Below are 25,297 nucleotides of genomic sequence, written 5' to 3'. Positions count from 1 at the left end.
AAAACACAAGGCCAAATCTACACTGGAGTTGCTTACCAAGAAGACAGTGAATGTTCCTGAGTGGCCGAGTTACAGTTTTGACTTAGATCTGCTTGAAAATATATGGCAAGACCTGAAAATGGTTATCTAGCAATGATCAACAACCAATTTACAGGGCTTTAAGTATTTTTAAAGAATAATGGGCAAATGTTGCACAATTCATGTGTGGAATACTCTTAGAGACTTACCCAGAAAGACTCACAGCTGTAATCGCTGCCAAAGGTGCTTCTACAAAGTATTGACTCAGGGGTGTGAAGACTTATGTAAATGGTATATTTATGTATTTGAATTTCAATACATTTGCCAAAACTTCTAGAACTCGGTAGCCATGAAGTGCTTTGAAAGGCTGGTCATGGCTCACATCACCAGCATCATCATGGATACCCTAGACCTACTTCAATTCGCATACCGCCCCAACAGATCCACAGATGACGCTATCTCAATCTCACTCCACACTGCTCTTTCCCACCTGGACAAAAGGAACACCTATGTGAGAATGCTGTTCATTGACTACAGCTCAGCGTTCAATACCATAGTGCCCACGAAGCTCATCACTAAGCTAAAGACCCTGGGACTAAACACCTCACTCTGCAACTGGATCCTGGTCTTCCTGACGGGCCGCCATCAGGTGGTAAGGGTAGGCAACAACACATCTGCCACGCTGATCCTCAACACTGGAGCCCTTCAGGAGTGTGTGCTTAGTCCCCTCCTGTACTCCCTGTTCACCCACGACGGCGTGGCCAAACACGACTCCAACACCATCATTAAGTTTGCTGACGACACAACAGTGGTTCGGCCCCCCGTCCCCCATTTGTTTTTACACTGCTGCTACTCGCTGTTTATCATCTATGCATAGTCACTTTACCCCTAACTCTTTTTTGAACTGCATTGTTGGTTAAGGGCTTGTAAGTAAGCATTTCACGGTAAGGTCTACACCTGTTGAATTCAGCGCATGTGACAAATACATTTTGAAGATCTCATACAACGCTGTGTACTACTCCCTTCACAGAACAGCGCAAACTGACTCTATCCAGAATAGAAAGAGGAGTGGGAGGCCCCGGTGCACAACTGAGCAAGAGGACAAGTACATTAGAGTGTCTAGTTTGAGAAACAGACGCCTCACGAGTCCTCAACTGGCAGCTTCATCAAATAGTACCCGCAAAACACCAGTCTCAACCTTAACAGTGAAGAGGCGACTCCAGGATGCTGGCCTTCTAGGTAGAGTTGCAAAGAAAAATCCATCTCTCAGACTGGCCAATAAAAATAAAAGATTAAGATGGGCAAAAGAACACAGACACTGGACAGAGGAACTCTGCCTAGAAGGCCAGCATCCCGGAGTCGCCTCTTCACTGTTGACGTTGAGACTGGTGTTTTGCGAGTATTAATACGAAATTGACTGCAGTTCTCACAGCATACGTTTAAAAAAAAATTGGTCTGGTACTCATTTGGTTATGATGAGATAACATTATTGAACAATCCCCCTGGAGTTTTGCTAAAACATAGACTTCCTGGAATGTTGTTAGAAGGAATGTTCACATAACACTGTTACGAAAGAGAGGCTAGAGAAAATTAGCTGGCTAACCAACCAGAAACATTTTGGAACAAAAACTTTTTTGCCGTCTAGTGTGTCAAAGCTGAAGATCTACCCGACTACCACTCGTCATTTTCCTGGGAGAGTGGGGGATTTTCCTAGAAATCACTTTACACCCACCCACCCACCCACCCACCCACCCTCTCTCTCTCTCTCTCCTCTCTCTCTCTCTCTCTCTCTCTCTCTCTCTCTTTCTCTCTCTCTCCTTTTCCCAGTCCAGACAACATGCAGCAGGTTTGAACCCTCCACTGTGGGGCTCCCATTCCACTCATCAGCAGGGGACCTGTGCATTTGTCTCATAATTATCAGACAGGGGGTGTGGAGGGGGGGGGGGGGGGTGTTGAATGGAGGGGGGATGAAAGGATGAAAGAGCAGAATCACACAGCCACTCTGTCAAAGTTCTGTTTGTCTGGGTGGGTTTTCTTTGACATGGCGTTGTGTTAGCAGCAGCCCCTTTCCAAAAACTCCAACCCCCCTGGCCCATGCAGTCCAACACTGGAACGCCGCCTCTATTGAACCAAGCCACGCATTACCACGCACCACCACCGTCCTGCACACACACACACACACACACACACACCCCAACCCCCCGCTGCTTCATTCACAACTACAAAACACCACCCTGGTAGCAGACTTCAGCTTCTCTTTTTCTCTCTCTCTCTCTCTCTCTCTCTCTCTCTCTCTCTCTCTCTCTCTCTCTCTCTCGCTCTCTCTATCTGTCCGTCCGTCCGTCTGTCTGTCTGTCTGTCTGTCTCTCTCTTTTTCTCTCTCTCTCCATCTGTCTGTCTGTCCGTCCGTCCGTCCGTCAGTCCGTCCGTCCGTCAGTCCGTCCGTCCGTCCGTCTCTCTCTCTCTCTCTCTCTCTCTCTCTCTCTCTCCCTCCCTCCTCATTCCTCCTCTTCCTCTCATTTCACCTCTACCCCCCTTACTTCTTCATCCTCTTCACTATTTGTTAGGAGTTAATGGACTGTTTTGGCTAGCCTCCAGACGGTGAGTGTCACCTCATTAGCCCACGCGGCCCCAGGACTGGTGAGAGGACGAGACAGAGAGAGGTAGGAGGAGAGGGGGCTACGGTGGAATGTCATTGGTCCTCGCCCACAAAACCCCTCTCCACCACCACCACCACCATGAATGAGAAACACGCATGCATAATTAAACTATAGTCTCACCATTCCCTCCCTCCCTCCGCCATGTATAAAAGTGGACCCTTGGACCAGCCAAAGATGGCTCCTCCTGGTTCTGTAGAAAGTGGCATCAACCTCCTCACCTCTCAACCCATTATTCCACTCCAGGACAGGCAGCATGGGCAGCGGGCAAATGCAAATGCCACCTCAGACATAAATGAAGTGACAACAGAGCAAATTGTGTGTCCGATGCATACCAAAATCAATCTGTTGTTTTAACGCTCGTGCTGATGGGTACATTGTTGGGACATCATATGTTTATGTTTGTTTTAGCTAACAGCCTAGAACCAACATATTGTGAAATGTGTTTGTGCTCTTCGGTGCAGTTTTGTTTGAGAGAGAGGTTAAGGTTAGGCTGCCTTTATGCTGGCTTTACAGTAAGTTAAGGTGGTAAATGTTCTGTTAATCATTAGAATATTAAGCTCCATTATGTAAGTTGTAAGTGAATGCCTGATCTAGTTGTAGAATATCTATATAGAAAAGTACTAGTGTTAAGTGAATGCCTGATCTAGTTGTAGAATGTCTATATAGAAAAGTACTAGTGTTAAGTGAATGCCTGATCTAGTTGTAGAATGTCTATATAGAAAGGTATTAGTGTCAGTGAATGGCTGATCTAGTTGTAGAATGTCTATATAGAAAAGTACTAGTGTAAGTGAATGGCTGATCGAATTGTATAATGTCTATATAGAAAAGTACTAGTGTAAGTGAATGGCTGATCTAGTTGTAGAATGTCTATATAGAAAAGTACTAGTGTAAGTGAATGGCTGATCTAGTTGTGGAATGTCTATATAGAAAAGTACTAGTGTAAGTGAATGGCTGATCTAGTTGTAGAATGTCTATATAGAAAAGTACTAGTGTAAGTGAATGGCTGATCTAGTTGTAGAATGTCTATGACAGAACCTTAGTAGTAGGATTGGGATGTGAAGTCATGTTACTGTAAGCCATGTCATTGTCAGGTTACGTCTTGCATGGCTGGAGGCGTTGTCATGGAACAGGGTACAACGTGTGTATACGTGTGTGTGTGTGTGCGTTTTTGTGTGTGTGTGTGTGTGTGTGTGTTTGTCTATGTACGTGCACAGGTCTATCACTTAACAGGCTTTCTGTGTTTATTATAAGTTTGTAGTGTGTTTATCTATGTGTAATTTCATAGTGTTTGTGTGTGTATGCATGTGTGTATTCATGCATATGTCAGCAGTCCACATGTATATGCATGTGCATACGTGAATGAGTAAATGTGGGCATGCACGCACATACGTGTATATGCCCACACTTTCATCTCTGTACCCTGCCTCTCCTCTCTGTACCCTGTCTCTCCTCTCTATCTCTCATCTCTTTTTATTCCTAAGTCCCTTCCTCTCTCTTTCTCTTTCTCTCTCTCTCTCTCTCTCTCTCTCTCTCTCTCGCTCTCTCTTTTTCTCTTTTTCTCCTGGCCTAGCCTGTCCTCATTAATGATGTGTCAGGCGATTCATCCATTCTTCCCGTACCTCTCTGGAATTAATGTGGGCGATGCCACACTGTTTGTTGACCTGAATGAGAAGTCTGTTTTCTCGGACACTGTAAAAGCGCTCCTCTTTTCACCCCCGTGAGAGTTCATGGACCAGACAGCATTGAGTCCCGAAAAAAGTGAAAGAGAAAGGGGACCTGCTCTCCAGTGTCATTAGCATGCATGTCTCTTCTTCCCCAGAGGGCGCGCATACACACACACACACACACACACACACACGCGCGCGCACACACACACACACACACAGACCATAGCTGTCTGTGAATGCTTTCGTTCTGTGTTACAGGCTGAAAGTTGTATGGACCCCGCTTTTCCTCCCCCTCCTCCCCCTCCTCCTCCTCCTCCCCTCCTCCTCCTCCTCCCCCTCCTCCCCCTCCTCCTCCTCCTCCTCTCCTCCTCCTTCTCCTCCCCTCCTCCTCCTCCCCCTCCTCCCCCCCTCCTCCCCTCCCCCTCCTCCTCCTCCTCCCCTCCTCCTCCTCCTCCCCCTCCTCCCCCTCCTCCTCCTCCCCCTCCTCCCCTCCCCCTCCTCCTCCTCCTCCCCTTCTCCCCGTCCTCCCCCTCCTCCTCCTCCCCTCCTCCTCCTCCTCCTCCTCCCCCTCCTCCCCCTCCTCCTCCTCCTCCTTCTCCTCCCCTCCTCCTCCTCCCCCTCCTCCCCCCCTCCTCCCCTCCCCCTCCTCCTCCTCCTCCCCTCCTCCTCCTCCTCCCCCTCCTCCCCCTCCTCCTCCTCCTCCTCTCCTCCTCCTCCTCCTCCCCTCCTCCTCCTCCCCCTCCTCCCCTCCCCCTTCTCCTCCTCCTCCCCTTCTCCCCCTCCTCCTCCTCCCCTCCCCCTCCTCCTCCTCCTCCTCCTCCCCTCCTCCTCCTCCCCCTCCTCCCCCACTCCTCCTCCTCCCCACCTCCCCCTCCTCCTCCTCTCCTCCCCCTCCTCCTCCTCCTCCCCTCCTCCTCCTCCCCCTCCTCCCCCTCCTCCCCTCCCCCTCCTCCTCCTCCCCTCCTCCTCTCCTCCCCCTCCTCCTCCCCCTCCTCCTCCTCCTCCCCTCCTCCTCCTCTCCTCCTCCTCCCCCTCCTCCCCTCCCCCTCCTCCTCCTCCTCTACTGATTGTTCTGGTCTGACCCTGTCTGTCTGACACTTGATTCCTACGTCTCAAAACCTGACAGTCCCACTGTCTCACTGTGTGTGTGTGTGTGTGTGTGTGTGTGTGTGTGTGTGTGTGTGTGTGTGTGTGTGTGTGCCACTCTTATCCAATTAAACAAGTCTGTGGTGTCTCTCAGTGGAATAAAATTGGCTACATGTCATTGTTCCTTCAGTCTTTTCAACTTTACCCTCCTTGTCCCCCCCCCCCCCCAAAAAAAAAAAAACTCCCACAAGCCTTAACTGTGTTCCTAGACAGGATTTTTTTGTACCATGTCTGCAGTCGATATAAAGAAAATGTAGCTGCGTTTGTGTGGGCTTGTTTCATCACCCATGCTGTCTAGGTCAGCGCTTCCCAACATTTTCCGTTCCGGAGTCAAAAGCTCTTGATGACCACCATTTGCATTTTTAACATAAAATATCTTGGCGGTCAAAGTTAGTCAATTTTCGCAGTGAATGTAACAAATTAAAGGCATATTATTATTATTATTGTAAACAATATGCATTGTGAAGTAATTTCAATTGCTTATAATACCATTAATACTGCCGACTGCTATTACTTTTCTGGGTAGATTTCCTCGCCCTATCTTTTGTTTGGCATGTTTGGGTTGCGGCTGTCTCCGATAAAGGCCAATTTGTTTAGTCAACAAAATGAGGCAGGGAGAGGGAGAGAAGGGGCGAGAAAGAGAGGGAGAGGGAGAGAAGGGGCGAGAAAGAGAGGGAGAGGGAGAGAAGGGGCGAGAAAGAGAGGGAGAGGGAGAGAAGGAAAGAAAGAGAGGGAGAGGGAGAGAAGGGGCGAGAAAGAGAGGGAGAGGGAGAGAAGGGGCGAGAAAGAGAGGGAGAGAGAGAGAAGGGGCGAGAAAGAGAGGGAGAGGGAGAGAAGGAAAGAAAGAGAGGGAGAGGGAGAGAAGGGGCGAGAAAGAGAGGGAGAGGGAGAGAAGGGGCGAGAAAGAGAGGGAGAGAGAGAGAAGGGGCGAGAAAGAGAGGGAGAGAGAGAAGGAAAGAAAGAGAGGGAGAGAGAGAAGGAAAGAAAGAGAGGGAGTGGGAGTGACAGAGAGATTGAGAGAGAAGAGGCCACTAAGATGAGAGAAAAAGTGACAGGAAAAAAAACAGGAAAAGAGTGGAGGATGGAAAGATACCGGGTTAGATGTAGACAAAGATTTAGAAGTGGAAAGGAAAATGTATACTATTCAATACAATACTGTCTAGATAAGAATTGATACAGATCCTGATACAGAGAGAGAGATAAATGTAGTCAGACAAGAGAAGAGACAAAAGATAAGAGATACTCTTACAGACCCAGAGACAGAGATAAATGTAGTGGTAGAGCAACATTTGAGAGCGAACTGGGATCTGCCGGTTTTGGAACCGGGCCCGCAATGATGAGGTCATCATGGCTAAGCCGTGAATGATAGAAACCAGGAGCAGAGAAAGACACAGGAAAAATCCTGTTAACACCCCCACACACACACACACACATACATACACATACACACCCACACCCACACCCCCACACACACACACACACATACACACACACGCACACAGACACACACACACGCACACACGCACACAGACGCACACACGCATATACACACGCACACACACACAGACACACACGCACTTGCGCACACGTGCACACGCACACACACACATAGACAAACACACACAGACAGACACACAGACACACACACACACAGACAGACACACACACACAGACAGACACACAGACACACACACACATACATACACAGACACTACGGCTATGTACCCTAGGACATACAGATAGACATACAGATAGACATACAGATAGACAGGCAGATAGACATACAGATAGACATACAGATAGACAGGCAGATAGACATACAGATAGACATACAGATAGACAGGCAGATTGACAGCTTGCCAACCCCCTAACGGCTTGTTCCTCAGCCAAAGTAATGCAGAACAGGGATGGAAAGTGTGGCCATGTTAAATATTTACACTGCACACAGCTGTATTGTTGAAACATTACGGCCCGAGCGGTGCTGTAATTGGGATATATTTCTACTCCTTTCTCTCCTCTCTTCTCCCGCCCTCTCTCCCTCAGCCGCAGAGATGCATCTTGGCTCGGGACCCATGCCTCTGGCAGCCACAGCTTTACATGTGCACAGACCACAGCTGCACCACTCTAAAATGGCTGCCAGACGGCTTCTCTCTTCCCTCTGAAATGTCGACGGTGGTATGCATCTGCAGCGAGCATGTGTGTGTGTGCGTGCGTGTGCTGTGGGATGTGTGTGTATGTGAGAGTGTGTGTGTGTGCTGTGGGATGTGTGTGTATGTGAGAGTGTGTGTGTGCTGTGGGATGTGTGTGTATGTGAGAGTGTGCGTGTTTGTGGGATCAAATGGATGCACCGCAGCGAGTGAGAAAGAAAGTTTGTAAAAGTATGTGACTGGTTTATATACACAGTGTGGTTAAGGGGGATGAGGGTAGGGGCTGGACTTAGGGTTTCTTCTTGGGAGGGTATGGGTATCATGCGAAACAAGAAGAAGGTGGGTGCAAAAGAGTGCAAGAGTGTTTAGAATATCCAGGCAGGTGATGCATTAGGGCAGAGAGAGAGAGAGAGAGAGAGTGAAAGAGAGAGAGAAAGAGAGAGAGAGCGAGTGTGTGAGAGAGAGAGAGAGGTAAAAGAAGCATTCACAATATGAAATAATCCACATTGTGCCATTACACATAATTGCTATAATTGTTTGAGTGGTATGATCATTATTGTGTCAAAACGGAAGGTATGAAACAAACTCAGTACATGTCAATACCCAACAATCCCAACCTGTCACTCCTCAGTCCTCCTCACTCAAGTCACAGCCAAGATCCTTAAATCCTATGTTTAGCTTTCCTTTCTCCTCCTCCTTCGGGGGCCCAGTTTGTTTGTTTAAACAAGTGACAGGGACGGAGAGGTGCCAAGAAATGTTGTTTTTGGAGCGAGGCTGCGTGTCCCTGGTATGTTGTGTTGTGATCAGGGCCTTGCCAAACTCTCAGGGCAGAGTCAGAGACCTACCTCACAGACCAAGACCACACTGTTTATTCACGGGTTAGTGGAGTTTATTTTAAGACGAACGGATTGGTCTTGGATTGGTCTCCATTTGGATGGTTTGATGCACCTTTGGATGCAGATAGGAGGTATTTTCTGTGACGGGAAGTCTTCACCCTTCTTTTCATTTCTGTCTCAGACAGTTTATTTATTGCATGCAGACTTAAATTTGCACAGCATACAATTGTACAACACAGGCACACACGCAAGAATAACTGGGTTCTTGTGATGTATGGGATGCCAGAGGTTTTCCAGCTCTCAGATTATAGAGCTCCCTCATGCCTCTGAGAGGGGTTGACAGACAGAAAATGCCATATGCCTGGATCCCCTCTCAACTCTTCCAGGTGGCTCCAGTTGGACTGTAGGGAAGCAGAGAGAAGATGCTCTTCTTCTTTAGCTGGCTGGCTTCTTTAATTATCATGACCAGCTGGTCTTTTGCCTGTTCTTTCACAATGGTCTGTTCCATGTTAGACAAACCAGCTTCCCACCTTCTCTCTCTCACAAAGGTCTGTGTAATCTGCGAGAAATATGTCTCTAATATGGTCATACATTTGGCAGGAGGTTAGGAAGTGCAGCTCAGTTTCCACCTAATTTTGTGGGGCGGCTGCACATAGTCTGTCTTCTCTTGAGAGCCAGGTCTGCCTACGGCGGCCTTTCTCAATAGCAGGGCTATGGTCACTGAGCCTGTACATAGTCAAAGCTTTCTTTAAGTTTGGGTAAGTCACAGTGGTCAGGTATTCTGCCACTGTGTACTCTCTGTTTAGGGCCAAATAGCATTCTAGTTTGCTCTGTTTTTTTGTTAATTCTTTCCAATGTGTCAAGTAATTATCTTTTTGTATTCTCATGATTTGGTTGGGTCTAATTATGTTCTCTCTCTCTGTCTCTCTCTCTCTCTCTCTCTCATCTTTAACACTGTCTCACACTCCCTCTTTCTCTCATCTCTCCGTCTCCCTCCTCGCCTGTCTCTCTGTCTCTCTCTTTCTCTCTCCTGGGAGAGGGCAATAGTTGGCAGTTGTAACTAGACTGATGGATGGGTCTGAAAGTGGCATGAGGGTGGGAAGTGCCAGGGTGGCAGGGAGGAAGAATGTGGGAGGATCCTCTTGCCATCACATTACTGTAGGGACGTTGTTCCACACAAACCATTGGCACAAAAGCCCTTGACTGTGGCATGTAACATACACTGAACAAAAATATAAACTCAACATGCAACAATTTCAAAGATTTCACTGAGTTACAGTTCATATATAGGAAATCAGTCACTAGAAATAAATGAATTTGTCCCTAATCTATGGATTTCACATGACTGGTCAGGGGTGCAACTGGTCAGGGGTGCTGCCATGGGTTGGCCTGGGAGGGCATAGGCCCACCCATTGGGGAGCCAGGGCCCAGCCAATCAAAATACGTTTTTCCCCACAAAAGGGCTTTATTAAATACAGAAATACTCCTCAGCACCCCTTCCCCCCTCAGACGATCCTGCAGGTGAAGAAGACAGATGTGGAGGTCCTGAGCTGGCGTGGTTACACGTGGTCTGTGGTTGTGAGACCGGTTGGACATATTACCAAATTCTCTAAAACAACATTGGAGGTGACTTATTCTCTCAATTCTCTGGCAAAAGCTCTGGTAGACATTCCTGCAGTCAGCATGTCAACTGCGCGCTCCCTCAAAACTTGAAACATCTGTGGCATTGTGTTGTGTGATAAAACTGCACATTTTAGAGTAGCCTTTTATTGTCCCCGGCACAAGGTGCACCTGTGTAATGACCATGCGGTTTAATCAGCTTCTTGATATGCCACACCTGTCAGGTGGGTGGGTTAGCTTGGCAAATGCTCATTAACAGGATGTAAACAAACTTGTGCACCAAATGTGAGAGAAATAATATTTTTTTGCGCATGGAACATTTCTGGGAGCTTTTTATTTCAGCTCATGAAACATGTAACCAACACTTTACATGTTGCTTATATATTTTTGTTCTGTATAGAAATATAATTGTATCTCATTAGAAAATATTTTAAATGACAAATGTGCACACATGATGTGCCTGAGAAGTCAACAGCACCATACTGTTTTTGCTGAAATCATGTGAATTTCCATCTAGAGAGTAATTTATTTTCAGAACAATTGTGTCTTACAAGCTAACAAACCAGACACGCTAACAAAGTAGCCAGCTTAGGCATCGAAAAGAGAGCAAGCTATCAACAACAGACTTCCCTTGTGTCCTCTGTATCCTGTAAAGAGAGCCCAAAGTTGTGACTATTCACGGTTAAACATAAGGGTGGATTTTTTCACTTAACGTATGGTGGTGTTGTTCCCGCCCTACTTTGTCATTGTTGAGCCGCGGCCAAGAACATTCCGTTTTTGCAGTGCTGTTTAATGGTCAAATTTAGAGGGGGTGGGGAGCGAATAAATCTCTCAACGTTTTGTCTTCACATTTTTTCTTCTCTCTCTCTCTCTATTCCTCTATCTCTCTCTCTCTCTCTCCTTTTTTTACCTCTGAAATGGAGCTTATGAGAGAGGGAAGTCTCAGCAGCAGGAAAAGGAGTGTTGTTGCAAGGCGAGGCTATCTGAGTTCACCGTCTCCCGCCTCTGTTCCTCACTCCGCATTTAAGGCGTAGATCATATCACAACCCTGCGGTTCTCATTGTGCATAGCTCATACATCAAGCACAGGAGGAACACGTGGGGGGTGGCTGTGGTACAGTAAAACATTATGGAACTTAAGTCAAACACAGCCTAGCCATTCAATGTTGTACTGTTTACTGCACTGTTGGAGCTAGGAACACAAGTATTTCGCTACACCCGCACTAACATCTGCTAAATATGTGTATGTGGCCAATAACATTTTATTTATTTGATTTGTTTCCCTGTATGGTTGGTTGAAGTGGGGGTTGGTAGAGGGAGGGAAGGAAGGAAAGGGCGGAGGGGGGGTCCTCCTCTCCTTCTCTCCCATATGTTCTTTGGGTGTCAGTGATGCTGATGTTACCCGACTCTGATAGGCCGATGCTACAGTAGGTTTTGTAGGGAAGAGTGGTGTGTAGTGTGGAGAGGAACTGCTGTTTGGGGGAAATTAGTAAGCTCTTTGGAGCTACTTTTCATCTGTGGACCTATTGTTTATAGTATATGATATGGTACAGTGCTTCCATACTCAACTGGAGGCCCGCGGTCCGGATCCGGACCCAGAACAGGGTCAATATGGACCGTGGGTCCCCCCCCCCCCCAAAAAAAACTCTTGGTCTGACTGCGATGCTGGTATCATATAAACACATAAGACATGGAAAAATGTGTAGAATTGTAGGAAATTAGCTTTAAAATTGCAAAAACAACAAAACTCTCTGCACCTTGCTCAGTGTGTAGAATTACCGGAAATTAGCTTTTAAACTGCAACATTTTCACTCTGCCAACAACAGAGGTGTGAACAGTTTGGGGTCCCATGAGTTGCGAGGGGGAGGTTAGTTACTACACCGATAAATGACAATATCAATCCGGACCTTTGCCACCAAGGAAATTTGTGTTACCGGACCTTCTCAATTAGTACTTGAGTACCCCTGGACTAGTGTTTATGTTAAAAGCCGGGTGCTTGTGAGCATCATTTGAATATCTGTTAGTGTTGCGTGACTGTTGGGAGACTATACTCAAATGGCCTCTGGTGGTTGGCGGTGACTAACGAGCGCGGCGACGGCTGAGGAACGCCAGCTTATCCTCCTCCCAAAGGTGCTGTAAGGTAACAACATCAATCAGAGGAACCACGTGGTTAGGCTAGGGTCGGCGCTACCTTATGGGGAGAATTCCTGACGTGTTTCAGAGCTTATCCCCCACCCGTTGCGTGTGCTATGTGCATGCGTCTCCCAGGGCCAGGCAGGGCAGGACGAGGCAGAGACACACCATGTTCTCCCTAACCCAAGCCCTGTAAAAAGCCAGCCAGAATCAACCAGTCTTTGTGTGCAGGTCAGGATAACACTTTACCTCTTATTTTTAACCTTGTCTTATTGCCTCTTTCCACCCCAGCTGAAGGCTTTTTACTCTATTATATATAATACCAGTCAAAAGTTTAAACACACCTACTCATTCAAGGGTTTTTCTTTATTTTTACTATTTTATACATTGTAGAATAATAGTGAAGACATCAAAACTATGAAATAACACATCATGTAGTAATGTGGAATCATGGAGTAACCAAAATATATTTCAGATTTTAGATTCTTCCAAGTAGTCACCCTTTGCTTTGATGACAGCTTTGCACACTCTTGGCATTCTCTCAACCAACTTCATGAGGTCCATATTATGGCAAGAACAGCTCAAATAAGCAAAGAGAAACGACAGTCCATCATTACTTTAAGACATGAAGGTCAATCAATGAGGAACATTTCAAGAACTTTGAAAGTTTCTTCAAGTGCAGTCGCAAAAACCATCAAGCGCTATGATGAAACTGGCTCTCATGAGGACCGCCACAGGAAAGGAAGACCCAGAGTTACAGAGGATAAGTTTGTTAGAGTTACCAGCCTCAGAAATTGCAGGCCAAATAAATGCTTCACAGAGTTCAAGTAACAGACACATCTCAACATCAACTGTTCAGAGGAGACTGCGTGAATCAGGCCTTCATGGTCAAATTGCTGCAAAGAAACCACTACTAAAGGACACCAAAAAGAAGAAGAGATTTGCTTGGGCAAAGAAACACGAGCAATGGACATTAGACCGGTGGAAATCTGTCCTCTGTTCTAATGAGTCCAAATTTTAGATTTCTGGTTCCAACTGCCGTGTCTTTGTGAGACGCAGAGTAGATGAATGGATGATCTCCGCATGTGTGGTTCCCACCGTGAAGCATGGAGGAGGAGGTGTGATGGTGTGGGGGTGCTTTGCTGGTGACACTGTCTGTGATTTATTTAGAATTCAAGGCACACTTAACCAGCATGGCTTACACAGAATTCTGCAGCGATACGCCATGCCATCTGGTTTGCTCTTAGTGGGACTATCAAAAACCCTTGAATGAGTAGGTGTCCAAACTTTTGCCTGGTACTGTATATCAGTGCACATCTGGCTTGGTCTGTCAGGACTGACACGTCCGCAGAAATATGAAAATAAAAAATCTCAGACACAAAGTAGGGAAACTGCAGAGTATTCATTATATAATCATCATACTCTGTGTAGACTCCAGTTGATATTATGTCTAGGTTGAAATGAAATCAGATCTTTAACAGCGCCTTGTTAGTTTTTTTTTGGCCACCTGTGATATTCAGGGTATTTTGGACATGTCCTCGTATTGCTTTGGCAACACTGGGTGGTTTACATTAATTCCAAACAAGCTCATTTGAATTACTTAAATTGATAGAAGAGTGCTGAACTTTAATGATCTTTTCTGGTATTTCATGATCTCAGGTTCGCAATTGAAGTATGGTTCTATATCTGTGTTACAGACGCACAGCAGTCAGGAAGTCCCAGTAACAATGAGCCAGGCAACAACCCTCCAGGTATGTACCTGAAATTGACTGTCACTGTCCTCCAACCTCTGTGCTGTCGATCATAGCTCTATAGTTCCCAGTCCCCTCTCTGTACTGTATATAGTATATCCTCACCTCGTAGAATAATTTCTGTGGTATCTGTTTATAGCAGTGCTCTTTTTTGTATAAGGTCCATCTGTATCTTTGTATATACTCTATGCTCTCACCTGGAACATTTCGTTTTAAGATAGTTTTTCAGATATGCAGATTACACCCATCTGAATGTACATATAATATCTCATAATGATGGTGCTGTCAGCTACTTACAATAGTAACTGCATCTAAGAGACAAAAAAGATTGTGAAACATGGAGGCTAGACTACTTTATGTGCTCCTCCGTAGTACACTAATGGAAGTATGAGGCCATAGTTGTCTTCCTTGCCAAAAAGGGTTGGAAAGCTGAGCTAAATTGGCTAGCCAGTCTGCTAGCTAGCCAAACAAAATGGCTGCCTATCCAAATAATCTCCGGCAGCCTGTTGCTGCTCTCCTGGACTGACCTGGACTATGTCATCACGGGCCAGGAATGAAAATAGAGAGAGAACGTAATTAGGTCCATTCCTAAAGAGCAGGTTTTGCCTGCCCTGGGTGCACGTTTCGCTGCCAAGTCAAACAACGTTGAGCCAACGTTGAGCCAATGACTCAGACCCTGGGAGGGCCTCCCTAGATGCTCCCTCTACAGTGGCACAGTTCCCTTCCCTTCTCTGGGACGCCCGTTGGCTTGTGTTGAGACATTAGGAGGAAGAAAGTGCATTTAGCTGCCAATCGGAATCTAGACTCACGCCTTCCCCCTATGTAGTTGGCACACCCAATGGTCCTCCTCAGAACATCAAAGGATGAAATGTTAAAGTAATTTTGGGAGTCAGTGACATGTCTGTCTGGATAGCCTGGTCCCAAATCTACTTTGTGCTGTAGTGCCGACTCACTATGGTCATTGGCGTGACAAATATAGTTGAAGTCGGAAGTTTACATACACCTTAGCCAAATATATTTAAACTCAGTTTCACAATTCCTGACATTTAATCCTAGTAAAAATTCCCTGTCTTAGGTCAGATAGGATCACCAGTTTATTTTAAGAATGTGAAATGTCAGAATAATAGTAGAGAGAATTATTTATTTCAGCTTTTATTTCTTTCTTCACATTCCCAGTGGGTCAGAAGTTCACATACACTCAATTAGTATTTGGTAACATTGTCTTCAAATTGTTTAATTTGGGTCAAACGTTTCGGGTAGCCTTCCACAAGCTTGGCCCATTCCTCCTGACAGAGCTGGTGTAACTGAGTCAGGTTTGTAGGCCTCCTTGCTCGCATACGCTTTTTCAGTTCTGCCCACAAATGTTCTATAGGATTGAGGTCAGGGTTTGTGATGGCCACTCCAATACCTTAACTTTGTTGTCCTTCAGCCATTTTGCCACAACTTTGGAAGTATGCTTGGGGTCATTGTCCATTTGGAAGACCCATTTGCAACTAAGCTTTAACTTCCTGACTAATGTCTTGAGATGTTGCTTCAAAATATCCACATAATTTTCCATCCTCATGAGGCCATCAATTTTGTGAAGTACACCAGCCCCTCCTGCAGCAAAGCACCCCCACAACATGATGCTGCCACCCCCGTGCTTCACGGTTGGGATGGTCACTATGGCCAAACAGTTCTATTTTTGTTTCATCAGACCAGAGGACATTTCTCCAAAAAGTACGATGTTTGTCCCCATGTGCAGTTGCAAACCGTAGTCTGGCTTTTTTATGGAGGTTTTGGAGCAGTGGTTTCTTCCTTGCTGAGCGGCCTTTCAGGTTATGTCGATATAGGACTTGTTTTACTGTGGATAACGCACCAAAGTACGTTAATCTCTAAGAGACAGAACGCATCTCCTTCCTGAGCGGTATGATCCCAAGTTTTTTATACTTGCGTACTAATGTTTGTATAGATGAACGTGGCACCTTCAGGCATTTGGAAATTGCTCCCAAGGATGAATCAGACTTGTGGAGGTCTACAATGTTTTTTCTGAGGTCTTGGCTGATTTCTTTTGATTTTCCCATGATGTCAAGCAAAGAGGCACTGAGTTTGATGGTAGGCCTTGAAATACATCCACAGGTACACCTCCAATTGACTCAAATTATGTCAATTAGCCTATCAGAAGCTTCTAAATCCATGACATCATTTTCTGGAATTTTCCAAGCTGTTTAAAGGCACAGTCAACTTAGTGTATGTAAACTTCTGACCCACTGGAATTGTGATACAGTGAATAATAAGTGAAATAATCTGTCTGTAAACAATTGTTGGAAAAATTACTTGTGCCATGCACAAAGTAGATGTCCTAACCGACTTGCCAAAACTATAGTTTGTTAACAAGAAATTTGTGGAGTGGTTGAAAAACGAGTTTTAATGACTTCAACTTAAGTGTATGTAAACTTCAACTGTATATAAACAGCACAAACTGATCTGGGACCAGGCTTGACTGATTGGTTCTGAGATGTTTTTCTTACATTCTGGCCCTCATACATATTGTACTTCAATGCCTCCATGTTTCAGTATTTTCAGTATTTTCAGTATTGACAGTATTCAGTTTGTAGCTGTGTTAATATAATAAATATTATATACGGCATTTAGCTTTTTATCTGTGCATACATTTTACGTATGGGTGGCCCCTGGGAATAAAACCTACAGTCCTGGTGATGCAAACGCCATGCTCTACCAACTGAGCTACAGAGAACCACCAGGTGGTGGGCTATAGGTGGTGGGTCGATGAAGGATGCTCTGTTTTATTAAAAAAACATTTTGGTCGAGAATTTCTGCTCATCCCATTTGCAGTAAGCAGGGAATCAAGTAATGATTTATTACTTTATCACCAGCTTAAATCATTATGAATGTAACTTGCTGTAAGTTCCGAGAACACAAAGCATATCATTTAATGTTTTGATTGATATATTGTATTGATATATTGTCTATCTTTGTTTTTGTTTCTGCAGTTTACTTGGAAGACAGCTTCATCAAATCAGGAGTCTTCAGTGTTTCGGAGCTGGTGCGGGTGTCCAGAAGTAAGTACAGTACATTCATATATCATTTTACTCATTGTCGATTCAAAAAGAGTGAGCTTTACGGTACAAAAGCGGGAAAAACAGTCGAGCAAGCATTAGAACACAGTATGTGTGTGTCTACAGTAGACAGGTGTGTATGTGTGCGCGAGTGTGTGTTTGTATAGACTGCCCTTCTCAAAGACGATGACAGATGTTCTTTCAGGTATCTCTCTCCACAGTTAGCTGAGGACAATGGTTCCCTCAGGCAGGATTTACCTGTACTGCTCAAGTGCTGTTGTGTCCTACACAGTGGTGGAAAAAGTAGCCTATTAGTCATACTTGAGTAAAATTAAAGATACCTTAATAGAAAAGGACTCAAGTAAAAGTAAAAGTCACCCAGTAAAATTCTACTTGAGTAAAAGTCTAAAAGTATTTGGTTGAAAATATACTTAAGTATCAAAAGTAAATGTAATTCCTACAATATACTTAAGTTTCAAAAGTAAAAGTACAAGTATAAATCATTTCAAATTCCTTATATTAAGCAAACCAGATTTTCTTGTTTTGAAAATGTATGGATAGCCAGGGGCACACTCCAACATTCAGACATAATTTGCAAATGAAGCATGTGTGTATAGTGAGTCCGCCAGATCAGAGGCAGTAGGATGACCAGGGATGTTCTGTTGATAAGTGCCTGAATTGGACCATTTTCCTGTCCTGCTAAGCATTCAAAATGTAATGAGTACTTTTCGGTGTCAAGGAAAATGTATGGAGTACAAAGTACAATATTCTCTTAAGGAATGTAGTGAAGAAAAAGTAAAAGTAGTCAAAAATATAAATAGTCAGGTAAAGTGTACAGTAGATACCCCCAAAAACTACTTAAGTAGTACTTTAAAGTATTTTTATTTAAGTACTTTACACCACTGGTCCTACAACATACGGAAGTTGTGTCCTGTATTCTAACATTTTTTATGTTATTTTTCGGATTAGGCCTTTAAACCAATTAAAACTCAGTGAGTACTGCAACTCTGCAGTACTTAAATGCAAATTCAAATGAAAGAAAGAAAAAAACAGTAACAGGTGAACTGTTATTTTGTGCTGTGCATTGTTAAGATTCAGAAGTCAGGGGTCATATTTGCTTCAACACAGTTAAATTACTTGATGTCAGAGTGAGTGGCATGACACAGTATGTTGAGAAGAGAGAGAGAGAAAGAGAGAGAAAGGAGAGAGTCTCGTTAGGGAATTAAAACACAAATGCCCTTGGGAGAGAGGAATGCGCCACAGCTTGGTTAGGGGTAGCAAATGCCAGGGCTGCTGCATGTTGCCAGTTCCAAGACTGCAATGCTGGGGTTGCCAGTTCTGAGGCTGCAATGCTGGGGTTGCCAGTTCTGAGGCTGCAGTGCTGGGGTTGCCAGTTCTGAGGCTGCAGTGCTGGGGTTGCCAGTTCTGAGGCTGCAGTGCTGGGGTTGCCAGTTCTGGGGCTGCAGTGCTGGGGTTGCCAGTTCTGGGGCTGCAGTGCTGGGGGTTGCCAGTTCTGGGGCTGCAGTGCTGGGGTTGCTAGTTCTGAGACTGCAATGCTGAGGTTGCCAGTTCTGAGGCTGGAGCTCATGCCAGTGGTGAACCTCAGACCACAACAGAGGCCACCACACACTCCAGACTCCCGTCGAGTCCAGACCATCCTAGCAACCCACACACCCACCCACCGCACTCACAGGGCTCCCTTCGCAAGCGGCAGTTTCAAGAGAGGAAGGAGTGTTTACAGAGTGCCCTGGTAAACAATCAGCTGTCCTCCCTGAAACAATATCCCTCCCCCACGGCCATCAACCACAGGGAGAAAAAAAAGTCTCATTTCACACAGTGATGGTGGGCTGTGGTACTCAAAGCATATCACACATACAACCACCATGAAAGTGAACTTCAGTGCACTTATTGATATGTGCTTGACCAATTACAATAGGTAGGAACTAATCAGAGGCCTGGTGGGTGTGGCTCAGTTCATGAGTTTGCAGTGTGCTGGTGGAATGCAAAAGTTAAATGATGTTCAATCATTCTATTTAAAAAAAATATATTTAACATTTATTTAACATGTGAGTGGGGATCATGTACACTGAGATCATTTTAATGAAGTTGTTGGCCAAGTTCAAGGTCACATCACATCAGAAGCCTATCAAAGCTTCAGCAGCCAACCAATCAGCATGCTAGTGACCAGGAAGTATCCAACCTGTACCTCTCTTTTCCTCTCCTTCCTCTCTAGCGCCCATCACCCAGGGGGCAGGGGTGAACTTCTCCATGGCCGACATGCCTAGTCAGCCATACTACCATGACCTGAACTCCAGCGTGGGCCTCCATCGCTCCCTCTCCTCCCCGCCTGGCAGGTCAGTCTACTGCAGGACTCTACCCTGCCCCCTCTCTCTACCCTGCCCCCTCTCTCTTTCTCACGCATCACATGGGAACCTCTTGTCACACATTGACCTCTGAACTTTGAATGAGATGCAGGAGGGGGGAATGTAAAACTGATTTCAGTTTAGTGTCTCGGGAGTTAAATGCATAGTCTTACTCTGTCATTTATTTTATAGCATTGCTTCCATATTTGGCTGTTTGTTCTAGTTCAAGTCTGTTTACACTCAGGCATCTGGACAATACATCATCAGTAAGCATACGATACAGGTACTTTTGTTTTACAACCTCACTGGCTGTGATAAAGGATCAAAGAAAATATACATATGTTGTGACTCATAATTTCTCCTCCTTCTTCAGTAAACGGCCCAAGACCCTCAACATAGAGGAGAGTATGGAGACCAGTCCCACTGGCCCCGACTTCTATTCTTCACCTAGCTCCCCAGCTAGTGGCAGCAGGACCTGGCACGAGAGAGAAGGTGAGAGGGGAGGTATGTGTGTGTGACACTGTAGGAGGTTTAGAGAAGCTGTACTGAGAACGTTTTCAAGGTTCTAGATTCCTAAATCGCAAATGGAATGTTCTCAAAACAGAACACTTCAAGATAGTTGACTAATCTAGGTTGGGGGAACATAATCCCTAATCTACCAAAAATTCTGCCTTGTAGGAATTAATAATCTGAGATTATTACTGCAGCTAAGCAAATATAATTCCCTCGGAAATACAATACAATACCATACAGTACAATGAAATACAATACAATTCAATTCAATACAGATGCCACATTATTCAATATCTGTCCTGACTCTTCGTAGAGCACAAGTAGCCCCACCATGATCTGTGGTGGGTCATGTAGGCTACACACAACACAGTCTCAGTGGACAAGAGCAAGTGTCACTCTTCGACTGTCAAGATGTTCCCAATGTTATCATTGCCTCTCGACTCCACAGCGAGTGGTTACAGTACGTTGATAAAATGATATGGCACCTTGTTCCCTCGATGTGAGCCCATTCAACTTGGCTGTTGATGTAATGACACGTGATAACATGCTAGCCTCAGGTCAGACCGTAAACACCAAACCTTATGATTACATTGTCATAAAAGGCTACATGCTCAATATATACAAATACTCTGTCATAAACCAAGCTAATTAGAGATAGATTGTTTTTTCCCCCGCTGTGATTTACAGTAAAACATTCAATGAGCTAAGCTTAAAGAGGCAATCAGCAGTTGCTACATCCATTTTTAGACGTTTAAATTCATGATATATACCCATTAATTCTCAAAGGATATAACTTATACAGTAGATGCCTCCTTAGCTTAATTCAACTGTCATACCCCATCAGAACCCAAAATATAAACTTGTTTTACTCATTTTAACTGCACATTTTAGATTGGCTTATTATTGTCCCCAGCACAAGGTGCACCTCTGTAATGATTATGCTGTTTAATTAGCTTATTGATATACCAAAACTGTCAGGTGGATGGATTATCTTGGCAAAGGAGAAATGCTCACTAACAGGGATGTAAACAAATTTGGGCGGAAAATTTTAGAGAAATTAGCTTTTTGTTCAATGGAAAATTTCTGGGATCTTTTATTTCAGCTCATGAAACATGGGACTAACACTTTCCATGTTGCGTTTATATTTTTGTCAGTGTAGTTTTTTTCCGAATGCTTTGAAAAAACATGCTGTGTGAATAATGGAATCCTTGACAGGAAATCAAGCTTTATATAATGAGTGAACTCGTAAGAACATCCCCCTGTTGATACTGTAAGCTGGTTTGGAGGGTTGTTGAGTTCTCTGATAGTTTGGAGGCTTCCTTATTGCTTCCTGTTTTCTCACCAATCTGAGTGAGAGTTGCAGTGTTGAAGCGAAGGGAGTGGGATTTTCAGTGTGGTAGTGATTCTATTGTGGAATGCAGTGTTGCACCAATTAAAGTGAGCATGATAGTCCTGGATGGCGCAGCGGTCAAAAGCACTACACCGCAGCGCTGAGGCGCCACTACAGCTTGGGGTTCAATCCCAGGCTGTGTCACAACCGGCCGTGACCAGGAGCCCATAGGACGTTGCACAATTGGCCCTGCACCATCCGGGGTAGGGGAGGGTTTGGCCGGTGGACTCATCGTGCTCTAGCGACTCCTTGTGACATGGCCGGGTGCCTGCAAGCTGATTCCGGTCGTTAGTCGAACAGTGTTTCCTCTGACACATTGGTGTGGCTGACATCCAGTCTTCCAGGTGGGTCATGTTTCGGAGGACGCATGACTCGAACTTTGCCTCTCCCGATTCCATTGAGGAGTTGCAGAGATGAGCCAAGGGACCTAATTCGGGGAGAAAATGGGATAAAAAAAATATGCTTGTGGCCAGACTACCCTGAACACAGGGTTTGGCCTGGTTAGTACTGGGATGGGAGCCCGCCTGGGAATACCAGGTGCCAGAAGCTACAAAAAAAGAACAAAGTGAGAATGAGGAAATGCTAGTGGGAGTTGTAGCGATTGTGGCTGTGAGCAGACTTTATTTATAAACTTGTTGTGTTGTTAGGCTGCGAGAGTGAAGGGGTGACGCTAGGGTGAACAGGTGTGTGTGTGCATATCCAGGAACGTGTTTGTGTGTCAGAGGGAGAAAGAGAGAGAGAAAGAGAGAGAACGATGGGCGGGCAGGTGCGGCGGTCTCCCGTTTGAAACCGACTCGGATATGAAGCTAGGTCTCAGAGGAGCTGCCTGACTCAACAGGTGGCAAGCCCAGTTGGCGGGCCGTCCCACGCCTAGCCCTGATAACGCCACTATAGTTACAGGCAGCAAGCAGGAGAGAGAGGGAGGGAGAGAGAGAGAGAGAGAGAGAGAGAGAGAGAGAGAGAGAGAGAGAGAGAGAGAGAGAGAGAGAAAAGGGTGTGTGTGTGTGTGTGTGAGAGATCCTCCAGGGAGGGGTGTACAGCATGTCTCATTACCTGGTCTCGTGGTGCAGGGCAGAGCCCATAGCGTTTTTAATTAAGCCCTCACTGTCCTGTATTTCCGGATTGTTCTCCCCCAACACACACACAGACACACTACCCTTAAGCCCTAGGGTTGGAAGGGAGAGGGACGCCTCTCGTCTCACTACACTACGACAGATAAACGCTTGAGTACAGAAGGTTCCAACATCCAACAGAGTTGTTTTTTTCCCCCTCGCTTCTTTAAACGAGCTTTCTTTGGGATTTGATCTAGTTTTTTCCCTTCCTTCTCATGCTGTTTTCCCAGCTAACACATAACGTTCTGAGAAACATACGTTTCTTAGAGCTTGGTGAGAGTGTGGTTGTCCTATGGTTATTTTGCATACAACCTTTCCACAACTTTCTGGGAACGCTGCAGGATACCCAGCTAGCACATAACGTTCTGAGAACCATATGTTTCACAGGGATGCTGGCCCATGTTGACTCCAGTGCTTCCCACAGTTGTGTCAAGTTGGCTGGATGTCCTTTAGGTGGTGGACCATTCTTGATACACACAGAAAACTGTTGAGGGTGGAAAAACCCAGCATCGTTGCAGTTCTTGAAACAAACCAGTGTGCCTGGCACATACTACCATACCCCGTTCAAAGGCACTTAAATATTTTGTCTTGCCCATTCATCCTCTGTATGGCAAACAAACACAATCCATGTCTCAATTGTCTCAAGGCTTAAAAATCCTTTAACCTGTCTCATACCCTATATCTTCACTGATGTGGGTAGATTTAACAGGTGACATCAATAAGGGATTATAGCTTTCTGGAATCACCTAATCAGTCTACTGTATGTCATGGAAAAAGCCGGTGTTCCTAATGTTTTGTACACACAGTGTATGTATCTCTGATGGGAATTTCGGTACTTCAGTATAACGTTTTCTGCAGGTTTCCTCATGGTTCTATTTAAATTAATGTTCTCAGAATGTTCAGAAAATTCCCCCCCAAAAACACAAGAAAACTGTAATGTTCAAAGAACGTTTGAGGAATGTTATTTAAAAACATACACATTCTGTTTTCAGCGTAAACAAAACCCTCTCTATCCTCTAGCTTGTTAAGTGTGTTCAGGTGTGTTGGCCACCCCCACTAATTGGCGACACTTCAGATCTTAATGAGTGCTTGTTTGAATAGACTAAAATGAACAGCTTTGCATAGTTAATAAAACATGGCATGCGGGCACCATCCTGGTGGTGCAGTGGACTAATTCCATTGATAGAGAACAGAAGATCATAGGTTTGAATCATGATTCATGCCTAAGCAAATTCATTTCCAAGTGTGCTATCTGCGCTTGGAGTTCAAAACAGTTAACCTAAACTAAGCTAGCAGTGTTATTAAAAGTCTTATTGAAACATGTTCTCAGGACATTATTTAATAACTTATAATAATAGTTATTAACCTATAACTTCCATTCTCAGAACATTAATAAAATCTCCTAGGAAAACTTCAGGGAACCATAGTAAAACGTTGTCAGAACCTCCCTGCAACCTAAAAATGTACATTCCCAGAACAGGCTACATTTCAGTTTTACCGGTCAGAAAACGTATGACTTCGTTCCCAGAACCAATGGGAAACCAAAAACGTACGTTCCCACAACTTCCAAGGAACCAAATGTGCTAGCTGGTTTGTGTTTATACCTAACAGTATCGGGTGAACACATGCTGATATGTTACGGCTAGGGAGAAGAGGAGAGGGCAGAAAATTCACGAGAGAACGATTACTCTGTAAAGAGGGAATCAAAAAAGAAGTGGATTGATATTAAACCCATATGAGGCCGTCCAAAGTGCCAAATGGTCATTTCTTTTACACGGCTAGCCCGACGAAACCCTTTTACACTGCAAGGAATAGGTGTAATTCTGTCATGTTCTTTGTCCTCTAAAGTAAACTTTCTGAAATGGCTTTTACTGTACAGTTGTGGAATTATGTACGCCTAGCCGTTCCCCTTACATTTTTTGGGGGCACTGCACTCAAATCCTCACTCAGCGACTGGTTTGATGACAAACAGCTGTTAAAGCTGAAGAAGATATCAATTCTTCATATCTAATGCTCCGACGAAATCTGCAGCCTTTAGTTAATTCTGTCTCCTCACACTAACCCGGTGGTGCATTTAACAGCTAGATACACATAGATTCATAGCCCTTTCGTCGGTCTGGGACACCCTGGCATGAGCACGCCCTAGCTTACTCTCTAATTTGTAGGAGTGGAACACGAGGTAACACTAACAGATTGAAATCATTTTGACATGTAAAAATGTGTTGTTCTAGGTGGATTCTATGATTTTATATTGGTCAGTTCCCAGACCAGAGCGATTATTTTTTTTAATTCCTCTCTTGCTCATTTTGAGTAGTTGCAACACAGTAACTGTTTACTACACACAATTCTGTTGATGTTGTTCTGAATCATAGGACTTTCTCCATAAATGTCCATTGTGTAATTATGTCAATTTAGGAAAGGTCAAGAATATATTTTTGAGAACGTTACACCACATAAGAACAAGTCAAAACCATAGTACAATAGCCTAAAATTATTTTGACCAAAAATCTGTCTAAAAAAGAAAAGAAAAAAAGAAAATCCATCCATCTTGTCTGAGGTATAGCTCATGTTGATTAAAAAAAAGCTACAAGGTCTTAAGCTGCTTCCTTTACACATTTCAGAGTGGGGAAATTCCCTGGATTTCTGAGGCCTTTGTCCCTCTCCTGGTTTGGGATGAGTCACCTTCCCCTCTTCAGGTGGATCCTTCCCTATTGTGGGAACAGAGAGGGACTAGAGCCCGAATCATGTGGGGAGGGAGGGAGGGAGGGAGGGGAGAGGAGGGAGGGAGGGGGAGAGGTAGGGAGGGAGGGAGGGGGTGAGGGAGGGGGAGAGGGGGGGGATGGAGGGAGAAGGGAGGGAGGGAGGATGGGGGAGAGGGAGGGA

General features: G+C 44.9%; 1 protein-coding gene across 1 annotated transcript in view; it reads left to right on the top strand.

Moving 5' to 3' along the window:
• The window catches only part of LOC115199229 (nuclear factor 1 B-type), a 76,830-nt gene that overhangs the window by 39,964 nt on the left and 11,569 nt on the right, over positions 1 to 25,297 (top strand). The window contains exons 3-6 of the mRNA XM_029761854.1: positions 13,924 to 13,977; positions 16,971 to 17,039; positions 19,270 to 19,390; positions 19,773 to 19,903. Of these exons, the coding sequence (XP_029617714.1) occupies positions 13,924 to 13,977; positions 16,971 to 17,039; positions 19,270 to 19,390; positions 19,773 to 19,903 (375 nt within the window). The remainder of the gene's footprint in view (positions 1 to 13,923; positions 13,978 to 16,970; positions 17,040 to 19,269; positions 19,391 to 19,772; positions 19,904 to 25,297) is intronic.

This window comes from Salmo trutta, chromosome 8 (genome assembly GCF_901001165.1).
Source record: "Salmo trutta chromosome 8, fSalTru1.1, whole genome shotgun sequence".
NCBI lineage: Eukaryota > Metazoa > Chordata > Actinopteri > Salmoniformes > Salmonidae > Salmo > Salmo trutta.
The sequence above is the reverse complement of the archived record's forward strand: the minus strand, read 5'-3'. Positions and strand labels throughout refer to the sequence as shown.